This window comes from Pundamilia nyererei, unplaced genomic scaffold, assembly GCF_000239375.1.
Source record: "Pundamilia nyererei isolate P.nyererei 1_Seehausen unplaced genomic scaffold, PunNye1.0 scaffold00076, whole genome shotgun sequence".
In the NCBI taxonomy this organism is placed as follows: Eukaryota; Metazoa; Chordata; class Actinopteri; order Cichliformes; family Cichlidae; genus Pundamilia; species Pundamilia nyererei.
Window position 1 is genome coordinate 646,106 of NW_005187477.1, and position 15,022 is coordinate 661,127.

The 15,022-nt window shown below is 40.8% G+C and overlaps 1 protein-coding gene across 3 annotated transcripts in view; it reads right to left on the minus strand.

The window, feature by feature from the left end:
• Positions 1-15,022, minus strand: part of LOC102192222 (leucine-rich repeat and fibronectin type III domain-containing protein 1-like protein) — a 394,097-nt gene that overhangs the window by 7,376 nt on the left and 371,699 nt on the right. For all 3 annotated transcript variants that reach the window (XM_005737443.2, XM_005737442.2, XM_005737444.2), the window contains 3 exons: positions 10,793-10,976; positions 8,625-8,841; positions 8,291-8,553 (listed from right to left, as the gene is read on the minus strand). In XM_005737443.2, the coding sequence (XP_005737500.1) occupies positions 8,432-8,553; positions 8,625-8,841; positions 10,793-10,976 (523 nt within the window). In that variant the 3' untranslated portion in view covers positions 8,291-8,431. The remainder of the gene's footprint in view (positions 1-8,290; positions 8,554-8,624; positions 8,842-10,792; positions 10,977-15,022) is intronic.

Below are 15,022 nucleotides of genomic sequence, written 5' to 3' on the forward strand. Positions count from 1 at the left end.
ATAGCACAGGTATAGCACAGGTATAGCACAGGTATAGCACAGGTATAGCACATCTAGCTGATCTGTGACTAATGCCACTGACGTGTTTCTTCACTTGATGTTTCATACTTTATACTTTGAGGGTCTTTGTCTTGAAGTATTGCACACATCGAGGTAAATGTTGTTGTAATTTGGTAATATATAAATCTACCTGAATTGAATTGTATTGATAATTATTTTAAATACCAACGTCTGATGTCCATACATGTCATTAATATCGTGCTCTGGTGATAAATTCACATAAATTTCATACTCACAAACCATTTCCAAATAGAACCCGACCACGCCAGCAATACTCTTCATAACTTCTTTGTCACTTACATTTGCCACCTCCCTGTCATTCACAGCTTCCTAATGTCCTGCAATGTACATATTATGTCAAGACAAAAGCAAGCTCGAATATAATAGAGCCATTGCCATATGAAACAGAAGATGTCTGGAACCACCAGGACTTCACCAAGAGTTGGCATGCCATCACCAAGCATAACAGGCCACTAGAGTATTTAAAAGTAGAATGGGAGGCAGAGCCTTCAGTTTTTTGAGTCGGAGGGAAGAATCATTTTGCAAAATACAGAGTGAAGAAAACAGAGTGTGATACTTAATCTCTGTACAGCACAGTAGCTAAGTGGTTAGCAAAATGGTCCTGGGTTTAAAGTAGGACCCTTGCATGTGGAGCAGGCAGGGTTTACTCAAAGTTAATTCTCCTCTCATTGGGTCCTTGAAGAAGGCATGGGTTTACATCTCGCCTAGGTCAATAAAGGATATCAACACCTATCTGAGTTTAGCACACAGCAGAAAAGAAAACACTGGCCCAGCTTTGGGGAAAGTCTCTGCTCATCCTCGGCTGGCCCCAGGCTTATATCTCACAGAGCGTCAGCGGAGAGACCTGAACATGGCAGCTCTGTCTGCTAAGGCAGCCGTTTACCTTGTAGACTTGGTGCTTATAGCAATTACAGAATCATGAATGAAAAACACAATAAGGTGTGCAGAATTGGAGTAATTTCTATTGTGTGAATGTGTGTGTGAATGAGTGAATGAGTGAATGTAGTGTAAAGCGCTTTGGGGTCCTTAGGGAAGTAAAGCGCTATACAAATGCAGGCCATTTACCACTTCTATTGTATACTGGTCTAAGGAGCTTTATTTATGCTGTAAACTGGTATTTGCTTACTGCTTTTGGTGGATGGAGGTGCTTATCCAGTTCCTGTGAACTCCCCATGGTGAGCACTTACTTATAAATGACACAGAATCATGACTGTCTTAGTGGATTCACTCTGAAATCTTTGTCTTCCCCTGCAGCAGCCCTCAGCAGCAGGAGCTGTTTGAGCTGGGAAGCTCCCAGTGTGAGTGTGTGCGAGTGCGAGTGTGAATGCATGAATGTGAATGACAGCATCCTTCTGTTTTCCCTAGATACATGAGGGTAAAAATAAAAGCAGACGGATCGAAATCACTGTGTGGCGTGACCACTAGGTGTCACTAAGACTCTTTGCAGGGTCTGCTGGCCTCAGCGAAGGCTCCACTGCGGCTGAAGTTTAGTCACTGTGCCATCGTGCTGCTTAAGTGCCAGGCTCGGATAATAAAAGCACACTGAATGATGCCCTGGTGCCTCGTGGCTTTACAGAACACCCTGTGATGATATCTGCCGGTGTCTGCCTGCCTCTCTGCACTCTCTCTCTCTATTTGAGGTAATCATGAGATGGGATGGTGGGATTGCATTGGAGAGCCAGCAGGCCTGAATTACTGTGTGCATTTCTGTTCAGTGTGGGCAGTTCTATAGCTTGGTGTATGTCCACTTTTGTGTAGTGCAAGCTTCATTTCTCTGAAAGGTCAACTTTGCTGAAAGGACATTTTTGTCTTAGCACTTATCTACTCCCCTTGTCGCTACTTGTTGGCTACATGCAGCGATGCTCCAATGATGGCACTGCATGTAGCCATCCTGGTGCTTGTATAATAGGGTTCTCTATCCCTGCTATATGCTAATCTACAAAGTTTTACATAGCATCTTACCTCAAAGTACACCTGAGCAGCCACAACATTAAAACCCACCAGAGAAGTCCGTAGTATTTATGATCTCAGTATGATATCCCACGTAATCTTCAGTTCTGGGATTCAGGTGGATTTATTTTGACAGATATCACTTACCCAAACCTTGACTAAGCACTAGCCTCCTCAAAGCAACCAGCGCCCAACATTACACTACAAATCCTGCTCAGGAAAAGCTCGTAGAAAACAAGGCATCCTCCCAGCCTCCAAACTCCCTAGATATCAGTCTGATAGATCCTCTATCATAGACTAGTATGCACAGAAAAGCCCTGAACAGCCCTTAAGAACCCAGAAGACCCAAACAATACATCGCTAATGCCTCACACACCACAGTATAAACACAGAAAACCACAACCATCTTGAAAAGACATTTTTATTGTGTAATGATCTCTGTGCAGATACGTTAATAAAAGCCTGAAACGGTGCAAACCCACGGCTCGCTGTAAAAAGCAACCTGGCTGCCTGCAGGTCCACCTTTGCATGTGTCTTGTATCAGGATCTCCTTCACCACTTTAAGTTTTGCTCTGTATAACAGAAACAGACTTTTCTTTTCTGGATGAGAAAGAAGTAGGAAGGTTTGATTAAGCTTTCTATACTTGAGCTAGGGGAAAAAATGGTGGTCCGATTTTATCTGTCAGAAATATATTTCAGTGATCGTTTGCAACCTAATTATTAGTTAGCATACTAATATGAGCAGGCACAGTGAGAGCAGGTTAACTATTATTCTAAAGATTGTTTAGGAGGCAGACAGATGTTAGTCCCAAAATTTAAGCCAATCCATCCAGATGATGTTTGTACGAGCGAAAGGGAATCACCTGCAACATCTGGAAACACTATGCTGGGGAGTGATGCAAAATCTGAACTAAACCTTTTCATGTAAAGATTCGCTGTGTGTTTGTAAAGCTTTGTTTGGCCATGTGCATGTTTAACAGGTAAGATACTGATGGTCCTTCAGGGAGCAGTGACTCAGGCTGACCAGCAGTTCATTTGGTTTGGAGAGGAAGCAGGTGTGTTGAGATTACCTCTGTGTGGTTTCTGTTGTGTGAATGTATGTGGTACATATTGGACCTACAACAAATGGCCAAAGGGTCAGTGGTGAACGCTGAGATTGCTTCTATTAGGAAAAAAACGAGTGTTTCATTGTGTGTACGGACAAGTGTGTGTGCAGAATGTGAGTTTTTAGATGAGAGGTATATTATTACAGGGAGGATATGATGAATGAAGAGAGAAAAGATAACAGGGAGAACAGGAAGGGAGGACAGAGCAAAAGGAGAGGATATTCAGAGGAAGAGGGGGAAGAGATGACAAAGCGTTCCCAAATAAAGGTCACGATTGCCAGATAAAAGAGGGAGGAGAGAACAACTCATAAGTGTAAAAATAGAGGTTAGAAGAAGTGAGAGAGAAACGAGGGGAGGCGGAAAAATAAGCACAAGGATTCCTGGACAATGATCATATAAAATCTCAGCCAAAAGCATCTGTTTGTCTTTGATCAGAGGTGCACAGGTGTAAAGGGTGATGGGGTTTTCACAAAGGATGCAGCGAGTTCTGAGCTCGCCACCATGTTCACCGATTTTAAAATCTTCAGCGGGCGCAGAGCTGAAATATTCAGAAAAAGTCCAACTCTTCTCATAATTAGCATACCTAAGAAGCTTTGCATTGATCTGCAGCTGCTGGAAAGAACACACAACAAATCTAAAGTGTGTTTACACACAGCGACCTGACATGTCTACCTGGATGCAAAACTGTGCTGTCATTACAAATGCAAACTTGTATCCTATGACTGAGTCTATCCACACTTACCATCAGCTTTTCTTCCTTTGTGCTTCCCTGCAGGCTGCATGCCTCATTTCTATTGGCTGTGACAGAGTTCCTGAGCTGTGTACCGTGTGCTTACGCTCCACAGTGACAAACCATGTTTGAACCACATAATGCATGGGAACAAATGAGTTTCAGAGGGCAGGAGCACCATTGTTACATCCTGTGTGAAAGCCCCTTCAGCCTTGCAGTGTTGCATTATGGGTCTGTAGCACTAACGCTGCCAATCTAGAGTTTCTTTAAGTCTGATTATAGTATGTCTGTTGGAGTGAGTCAGCCGTAAATGAATTTCAGAAGGCAAATTTAAACCATTAAAGCTTCTGACTGGTCAGGTTTAAACACAGAGGAAGATGAGGAGTTGGCTTATAATTTGGGATATTACACTGCGTTTCCTTTTATCCATATATGCTCATTCTGTATGGTTTCATCCTGATGTAATACTGAATCTGCTAAATGTAACCACTACTGAAGTGTAGCCATGTAAGCAGCGTAAAGGAAAGAGAACTACTGATGAGGAAACTAGTATCAATGACCTGAAATGTAGACTACCTGAAATTTAAAACACTGCACGTTCCACAGTTACAACAGAACTGCTGCTCTTTCTACTGAACAAGAAGACTTCTAACAAGCCAAAAAAAAGGGAGAAAGTTTGCAGCCAAATCTTAAAAGCAGAAGTGTGTGTCTCCTGAGCACAAATAGGGAGAGGGACATAACGGCTGAAGGCTCTGTCTCCCATTCTACTTTCCCACACTCACTCAGGAAATCACAAGGAAGCCTAGACTTGGCAAGACGGTGACCCATGTCTGAAGCATTACAATACAGCCAGTGCTTTGAAAATACTGCAGAACCCCAACCTCCAAGAATGGACTTGGGACCAGAAACACGGTCGATGTGTAATCACTTAACATGCAGACCATAACCAACACTAAAGGAAATGATGTATGAACCTCTTTAATGGTCTACAGGAAGTAAAACCAACCCACATGAAATCACTGCATGCTACGTTACATTTAATATTAAAGGCAATGGCAGCAAAGAAACCCAAGATTGGAAACGAGACAACACGTTAAAGAGCTAATCTCATTTTTCCCCCCTGTAATTTTTGTTATGAAATATTATCAGAGAGAGACAGATATATAAAGATCTCAGACCACAGTGGGCACGTGAACCACAGGCACCGATGCCTTCTTCTGCCTTTTTGGTTTAACAGCGAATGAAGATGCCCACACCTGAGTGTTAGTGTCACGCTCCATCCCTTGAACTACACACGACCAATCTTTCAATTCATACAGAGATGAAAAGAAAAGAAATAGCTAATAAATTGTGTGAAGAGGAGAGAATCCCTGAGCGCTTTGAAGGATACGTCGAGATAGGGCATACATCTCAATTTGGGAGTGAAATTGGTAGCAGAAATATCACAAGATAAAGAGAAAAGCTATAGTGAAGGATAGCGCGCAAACAGAACGACCTTGATCTCAGAAATGAAAGGAGCAGAAAAGAGATAGGAAGCATCAAAACAAAACAACTCATTAAAATCAGACAAATAACGATGGAGCAGAGAGAGGAGGGACACGGAGGAGGAGACAAAACTGTTTGCATTGGGAGGGACAGGCAACAGGAACTGAAAGAGACCATGTGTTAGTCCGAGGTGCAGAGACAGCGAGTAATAAAGCTTCAAATAGTTTCTTTTCACTGTCAAATAAAAGACAAAAATAGCTTCAGTCAGAATGCTTCTCAAAAAGAAGAAATCAGCTGAGGTTACAGGATCACCTCTGTGCAAAATAATGAAGGATGTTAGTAGTGAGTGAGAATGTATTTAAAGGTACCTTTTGTTTAAAGTCTTCCTAAATGAACTAATAAAAGAAATAACTGCTAAGTACTTATGTTAAAAAAATACACACATTTTTCTGTGTTAGCTTAATACACATTTCTAAGTCTGCTGAATACATAGGCAGCACGATGGTGCAGAGTTTAGCACTGCTGCCTCACACAAAGAAGCCTTTGTGGAGGATTTGTTGTCCCTGTGCTTGGTGGCTTTCTCCCCCTGACTGCTTCAGTTCCCTCCCACAGTCCAGAGGCATGAATGTTTAGTGAACTGCTTGCTGAGCCGGCTGTAGGTGGTCAGATCAGAAGTGCTAAAGGTTACTGTTGCATTAATGTACATAATTGCCACCAGAGGTACACAGCTGGCCTCTATGAGTTTCAGGGTACAAATACCCGCCCACTGTCGACAGTCAACCTTGGAAATTATTGACTTAGTTACAAGTGGCTGTACCTGTACAGGTAAAATAAGGTACACTGTGATTGTATGGGTCACACAGATGTTCTGAGAAGTGAAGCTGAAGTGATTGCATGAGTCATGTCACTCAGCTGTGAGAACAACCTGTCGCTCATCTAAGAACACGCAGAAGGTCATTAAAAATAATGACATAAAAAGGTAAAAATACTTCAGGCACCAGCAGCTGCGCTCTCCTCCGCTACCTCAGCTACCTCCTCTCCTGTAGTATGAGATCACATTCTCCTTCCTAAGGAGTCATTACTAATTAACTCTGAATTGAAGAGATTAGCTCATTCTGGAGAAAAATAATCCCCAATTATTTACTCGGGGCTTAAAGTACGTAAAAATTTTGAGTATTAAAAACTCAAATTATTTAATGTCATTTTGATGAATTCATCAACCCTGGACTTTAGCTTGTATGTGTCTGAGCAAAATTTCTGCTCATCTTCAGTTTTTTGCACATTCAAAACTAAAAACAGTTCAGCTATGGCTCTGACAAGATTTTGCAAATGTTTCTCCCAAAGACAGAAAAGAATCACAAAAAGAATTAAAAAAGAAATAAAAGACATTTTAAATGGACTAATCTAGTGATGTGCATCACCCGGTCACGTCTTTTTACTTTATTAAGCCTTATGAATGAGCCAGTGTAGCAATGCATCAGTGAGATGCTCACGCTCTAATAAGCAGACTGATAGCAGTAGGTGCATGTTATCAGTTCACAGTGTTATTGTTATAACACTCAAGAAAATATAAAAAAAAGTGACAACACTGATATCATATGAAATCAGTTGAAGTGCTGAAACTTTGTGCAGGTCTGCAGCACCACACTGAGCCGGCGCTCTTGTGCGTATTTCATCCATATGAGTGACTGCTCATTAAAGTGCATTTTTTATTGGAAGAGCTCGGTGTTCAGTCATGCAAGCTAAATGAACCTTGTCCGCAAGGTTTATTAAAGCAACTTACAGCCTGTCCTCTCCATCACTTTCTCTCCCAGCGCCCGCCTGCCGTACATTTCAATTTCAAACAAACTTCAAATGAAACTCTCTCTTCCCTCATCTCCCTGGCAGCACCATATTTAACTGAATTCTTTTCTTACAGGGGCAGCAAAAACCATGCGTTGAGCTCCTTGCTAGATGCATGCACCTGTCCCACCAGCTGTCCTGCTGTCAGATATAGAGTTTGCACCAGAGAAATACTTTGCAGCAGAGCGGCTAACAAAGGCAGGTGAACTGGACCAGTTGTGACCACAGGTGACCACACAGCCAAAGATGTAAAAAGGTACAGTGGTTAGCACTGTGACCTCACTGAAAGAAGGTCCTGGGTTTGAATCACCAGCTGGCAGAGTCTGTGTGTTCCTGCTGCGCTTCCTGTTTGTTCAGTATTGGGTTGTTGGGTGATTGGTTAGTCTAGACTGGCTGTAGGGTGTGACTGTGAATGGTTGTCTGCACTCTGACCTGTCTGGGGTGCACCTCACCTCTTACCCTATGGAAGCTATGATTGGCTCCACCCGCCTATGACCTTAAATTGGCTAATCAAGAAGGAAAAGAGCTGGAAGGGAAAAAACATGCTGAAATAGATGCTGAAAGGCCGAGTGCCAGTGAAGTTAATGTTAGCACTGATGATTCTCAGGATCCTCAGATAACACTAGCATGATTAAGGTTAAGCAACAGTCTAAAGATGAGTTTCAATCTAACTGGTTCAGACTGTTTGTGACATCAGATGGTGAAATGAGCTGAGTCTCTGACAGAGGACAGAGGAAGAACAGAGGAGACCGAAGCCTAATAAGTTACAATTTAATTACAGTTAAAAGGAAAACAATCTGAGGTAAGTGCGATGTAAGACTGCTTATTAAACTCACAAATACAATTCCCCACAAAGTACAGAAACTGCCTAAATGGGAGTTATTATTGGCTGGAGTAATAACAAGTGATTTGGTTCTATTTGCCTGATTCAGTTAAACAGAACCAAGTCATGCTAACTTATTATCTGAATATGAGCAGTGTGTAAGAAATCAAATCTATGTTTAGACTGAATGTCAGATGTTAAATGAGCAGAAATGAACTTTCACAGGTTGACTTGTCTAATGCTCTTTTGTATGTGACTAATTCAAATACTCACCAATGACAGGAGCTGCTCCTCGGCTTAAAGTGGAGCTTGGCTCCAGGCACCAGCAACAAATTAAAAAAGAGGGGGAGGGAGGTGGAGTATTGGTTTGGGCTTAGAGATTGGTGGGCTGTGGGTTGGACTGTTTCTTGTGTGTTATTGGGAAATGTCATCGTCATGGGCGGGATTTAAGTCCACTACAGTCGTCCCTCGAAGAGAAGCTCCTCCCATCCCATCTGTCGACGATGACGGTTGGGAGTTTCTATTAATGCCTCCACCTGGAAAAAAGAGGGAGCCAAATTATTGAATGACTAAATGCGGCGTCACCTCGCTTTTCTCAGCATCTTACCTTGCCCTGCAGAGGACGACGATGGAGGCAGAGCAAGGATGTTGGCTCCACCTCCTCCTCCGTTGGTCTGGGAACAGACGTTGGCGTGGCGTGCGACAGCTTTCTGCTTGTAGTGGTTACTGTGCAGCTTGTACTTCATCAGGAGAATGAAGATGAAGACGAGGACAGAGGCCACGATGATCCCCCCAATGATGATGATCATGGTACCACCCAGGAACTAGAGGAAGAGTACAACAATCATGAACACTCTTATTAAAATATCTAAGTGCAAGAGGGTGATCCATGATTTCTGAGTAGTTTTACTGAGATGAACCACATTAAAGGTGAAATCACAAAAGAAGCAAAAAGAAATAAAGAACAAAAAGCTGAGGTGTCAAAAAGCAGGAGAAGCAACAAGCTAAGCAACTTCCTCCAGTTAAAATTACACATTTATCGGTTCTTTTCTGATGTACTGCAATCAAAGCAAAACTCTGTTGACATTAACATGATGAAAAATAAGGTGAAGGACGATATGAAAAAACAAAAAATTAATTAGAAAAAGAAAACAGCAAAATAAAAAAATAACTCAATTAAATGTAATAAATTAAACAAAAATCAAATACAGTTCAGTAATTAAAGAGATCTGTATGTCTTTTATTGTATTTTTTCTGTCCTCTGCAATGATCTCATCATCTATTCACTTATTCGGTATTAAGATTTATTACCTAACATTCAAACCAAACCAAGGACATAACAAAAACATTTTTCAAAGGCGTATGTTGGATTTTTCTGAGAACTATCAATAGTCCCCGTCCTTTTAAAGCCAACTAAAAAGGACAGAATGGGAAGAAACTGAACTGATTACTCTTGTTTTCTTTTTACAGAAATATGTTTATTAAGATTTTCTGATATATAACGAGGGAAAAAAGAACAGACAAAGCAACAACAAGGGCAAGAACACACAAACAAGGCAAAAGATTACACTGCAACAACAAAAATATTACTTCAACACCAACAATAAACACAAGTAGAACGCTTGGGTGGCAGACTAAGTTTTTTGCGACCGATCAGAGAGAACTTTATGCTTTGATAAATGATCTAAAACAGGTTGCCACACATCAAAGAACTCACTAAGTTGGTCCTCTAATGTATCTCTAATCCTCTCTGCGACAAAGCAGTCAGTTCTGCTAACCACATTTTGATCTGAGGCACAGTGTCAGATTTCCAGAGGGTCATAATCATTTTCTTAGCAACTACCATTACGAATAAAACTGTAGTTTGTGCAGCAAGGCTGAGGCGCAGGAGGGAAGAGGAAGATCCAAACAATGCAGTTATTGGGTCTGGCTCTAATATGCAATTGTACATATCGGAGAAACATTTAAACGTTTAAAGATATCCAGCCAGTAATTGTAGAGTTTGGGACATGTCCAAAATAAACGAGTAAGAGAGCCTTCTCCAAGTTTACAACGATAACATGTAGGACTAACAGAAGGAAAAATCCTCGACTCTTATTTTCACTAATTCTAGAGGGTGACGAAAAAATGACATCTTCCTCGGAAACATCGGTGGGCATTTTTATTTTTATTTTTTTTAATTAAAAGTAAGCTTGCTGCTGATTTTGAACCATGTCACAGGTCTTTTGTTGTCTTTTTACATCGTCAAATTCCTAATTTATCAGCTGGAAACAGCGATCCTTTATGAAGAAAAAGATCTGATATCATCCACAACATGTTCCTTTAGTTGCCCATGATTGTGACACATCTACAAGCTACACTGTAACCCATCCTGACCCCTGTTGCTCCTTTCACATGGTCTGATGGATCCAGTTCCATGTTCTGTTGTTATTGGTGTCTTCATTTCTCTGTATTGGTGATCAGCTGCTTTCCAAAAACAGATCCATAAAACAAATACTAATGTTCTCCAATACAGAATTCCTTGAGATGACAGGTTTTGGATCACATGTTGCAGGCAAACTTGAAATGAGCTCCAGATAAAAACAACAAACTACAGTGGTCCTCACTGAATTTCTCAATCATTTACAACATGAAAGTTCGTCATTTATCACTGACTAGTGAGACAGTGCTCTGAAGCAGACAGCTCATCAACTATATATGATTCAGCAGAAGTCCGATCAGTTATCAACTGGAGTAACAGCGGATCAGACACCTGCTACACCTCAGCACACTAACCTGGTCTCGTATAGAGTGGCAGCGTCCGTATTCTGACTCCGTTGTGAAGGACACACAGCCCACCAGCTTAGTGCCTGTCAGCGCGGTGATGCCATCATCGTACACGGCCAAAACGCACAGCTCGTAATCCCGCGATGATGCCAGATCACTCAGCTGGAAGTACTTGTGGTTAGCTGGGATCATCCTGAAAGACAGAAAGACAATTTGATTGGTTTTGCCCTGCCTTTGGTGTAAAGACAGAAAATATCACAATATTTCTTGCAGCATTTTTAGACTTTTCCTTTGAAATGTTTACCCGTTGTGAGTTACCTTCAAAAGTCAAGGGCCTGGTGTCAGTTAATAGCTCGAAAGATGAAGCAAGAAACTCAGGATTATCACGCTAATTTGAATATACACAGAAAAGACAGCACAGTAAACACTGCTGAGGCCAGTTTAAACACCAAAGGCATCAAAACATTCCTTTCACTTTTCACTACGACGGATAACCAGGCTGAAACTATGAACTGAGCTCTGATGCAAATCCGTTCATTACCACAAAATATTCAAGGTTTTTCTTCCACATGCAGAAGTTTCCCAATAAAACTTATTGTATATTACAAAAATATGTTCACTGTAAATGAGTGGAAAACGACTCAACCTTCCTCACACTGGCAGCCTCACCACCCTCATGTTACATTTGCACTCCAGTGGAAGTTGAGCATGAACTTTAGTAAGCATAAAGTCATGAACTTTTATTATCTTTAGTGCAGCTCTCCTGAAAGAAAAGCCTGCACAGTCCAGAGCGTTTTAAAACCCTCAGGGTAAAAACCAAAAAGAAAAGAGATTGGAACATTTTCCTGTCAAAACTTTGTTAATATCTTTTTTTCCAATGTAATCGATGCCAAACTGATTATTTATTATAATAAACTTAATTAATGTAGGACCTTCAAAAACAGAGTGTACAGAAAAGCAAAGAGAGGAATGCACACAAAGTAAAATAACAGCCACAAAGCCACGAGAGGTGAGAAGCAGAACTTTAAAATGAATTCTAAAAACATCCACGGCGCCAATGATCAGAGTTGATGTGACGCTAAATCAAATAAGGAGCTGAGCTGCTGCCTTATGAACTAATTTGAGGTAAAAATGAACCTCAGTAGTCATGCCTTGAGAAAATGAATGCATGAATGACCTTTTCCAGGTTTGATTCTATGAGTTTAATTCTAGAGATGAATCTTATTTAGATGATACAAGGCTGGATAACCTTTTTGAAATGCATCTTAAAGCCGGCGATTGGTTCAGCATCTCCAATGAATGCTGTATTTGGCTGTAATGGTGGAGAGAGCTGAGAGTTAAGGTAGAGCTGGTTCTTTATTGCAGTTCTACTCTGAAGAATCCAGAAATCCAGATGATCTGGGCCACACGAGAAACTTTTGCTTCCTCAGAAAGGCGTCTACACTCGGCATCAGCGAGTAGACATCATTCAAAGCTGTGAGTCTTTCACATCAAAAAATACAGCTGAGGTGGTTCAGATATCTGAACAGTTTGCCTCCTGGATACTTTATTGGTGAGTTGTTTCAGGCATGTTAAACCTGAAAGAAATTTTGGGGCAGACTCGGGACAGACTGGATGTCTTTTGGTTTAGACGTATCTCAGTATCTGAGTGTGACGAGCTGAGTGGGAAGTCTGGGCATCTCTGCTTATGACTCAGAGCCAGAGTCAGAAGATAGATGGACAGATTGATGTTTCAAAGGAAAGAGCTAGACCACAGATAATCATTTATCTATGATAAAAAAAACATCTCATCTGTAGACACAAACCTATAAATTAAGCACTAAACTGCTACTGTGGATTACTAAAGGCCATCAGGCAGTAGCAGTCCATTCTTAGTACAACAACACCCTGAACTAACAATATATGAGCACACTGTTTATTAATTTTGTGACATTTTAAGTGCTGATGCTACTCTGCTGTATGTGGTGGACTGTTGTAATTTATTATTATCTTGTTGTTCCAAAAAAAAGAAAGCGATCACATTCCCCCTATATCAGCTTCTCTTCCGTGGCTCTTTGTTAAATCCAGAATTTAATTTAAAATCCTTCTCCTTGCACACAAAGTCTTGAATAATAAGGCCCCATTATATCTTAAAGACCTCATAGTACCATATTATCCCAATCGAGCACTTCACTCTGAGATTGCTGGCTTACTTGTGTTTCTGGAGTTTCTGAAAGTAGGATGTGAGGCAGAGATTTCAGCTATCTGAGCCCCCTCCCTCTCCAGCTCTGAGTTTGGATTCAGGACACACACACGCCCTCTTTAGTTTTCAAAGGAGATTTAACATGACCATTTCCTGATAAAGCTTATAGTTAGCACTGGATCAGGTGACCCTAAAGTAGGTCAGCAATGCTGCTGTAGGCTCAGGCTGCTGGAGGATCCTATGATGCACTGAGCGTTTCATCTCCTCTCACCTCTTTTCACTCATATATCACTGATGTATGTCATTAAATTTCGTCTTCTCTCTCCCATAGTCTGTCCTTCCTCCCCATGCTCTCCTTTGCTCTGTTCCTCATGAACACACTGGTTGTTCCATATACTCTTAACGATACCCCCTGGTCAGGTGTGTCAGCTCTATATGTTTCCTGCTTTTGGAAAGCTCAACACTGAAATAAGCACAGCGATGACATCGCAGATCTTTGCTGTCTAATCAACACTTGTTGGTTCTCAGCAACACATCATTGATACGGATCTCAGCTTTTCTGGGTGTAATGATTTCTGTTCCCGATTTGCTGAAGAGAATGAGAAGTAGAAGTCTAACACAATGTTCATGGTTTCCAATAATACGAAAAGCAAAAACTGAGGTAGAAAATTGAAGTAGAGTGAATATACACACAGAAGAAAGACAGACAGCGCACAAGAGGAGAGGGATGTTGCTTTTTCAATTGTCAACCTGAAAATCAAAGGGTATAAAGGAGAACGAGATTAAAGACAAAGGAGAGGTGAGGAAGACGGTGGGGAAGAGAGGAAAGAAGACGATAGGAAACAAACAGAGAGGAAGACACTGAACAGAAGTCATGAGAGAGGAGACAACAGAGAGAAGGAGAAAGGCTGAGGGAGTCAAATTAAAGAAATGTCACAATGGAGGATGCAGAGACCCAACACAAAGAAAAAAATATAGAAAAAAAATATTTTCATGTAGAAATATGAACAGAAGAAGGTCTAGAAATGATAATAAACAACTTTACAGTCTTCAGTCAAATTTAAGGGTTAATTGTTCATTTATAACTTACTTAAAATTAGACAAGAAACAGCTGAAAAGCACACAGGAGTATCAAAAGACTATCAAAAGAAGATCAATAATTTCCAGGATTAGTGATGTCCCTCCAACAAAATCTTTTCTAAAGAAAAGACACTTTTTTAGTAATACTGGACGACTGTTTTGTGAGTGAAGCAGCTGCTGAACTACAAACAGCAGAGCTAGCTGTGGAAATACTAATGCCAGCTGAAATGACTCAAACACTAAAGTTTTTTGGACACAGGTTTGGTTCAAATATTCAGAGATTAGACTTTTACAAGGAGGTAACTCTGAAAATGGCAGCCAATGCAAAACTGTCTAAAACAACATTCTTTTTAATGACCAGCAGGGGGCGATAGCATTGGTTAAAAAAGTGAAAGTGAAACAATACAGAAAAATAACCAGGAAAACGAGGGTGTCATTGCAGTCAAATAAGGAGATGCAGCAGTGTATGTTTTATATCTTAACATTACTAGCCTATGATTGTGGACCATAAATCATAGGCTTTGTACTGTTCTCAAGGTACAAAAAATAGGGCGGAGACTATTTAAATCAAGTGTGCAAACTTGTTTCACTCGTCTAATTGTACTAATGTTTGCAACACACAGTTTACTGCTCATTGAGTTTAAATTTAACAATAAAAACAGTGCATTGATTTGGTGGCAACTCGTGACACTGACTTTGGATCCTGTCCTGAAAACGATCAGAACCTGATGGACATCAGGTTCAGGAATTCTTAATTGTGCTGTTTGCTTCTATTCCAATCAGCGCTTTAAGGTTAACAAACCTGCTTTTTTTTCTTAATAAAGTTTTTTTCTTTGTTTTTTAACAGTCACTCAACGTTTCATTTCAGCACCATGGACAGCGCACAGAGTTTTCACAGTGACCTCAGCTAACGCAAATGTTTTTAGTGGTGAACTTACACAGATTCAACTGCATGCACTTTGACCACACACACACAC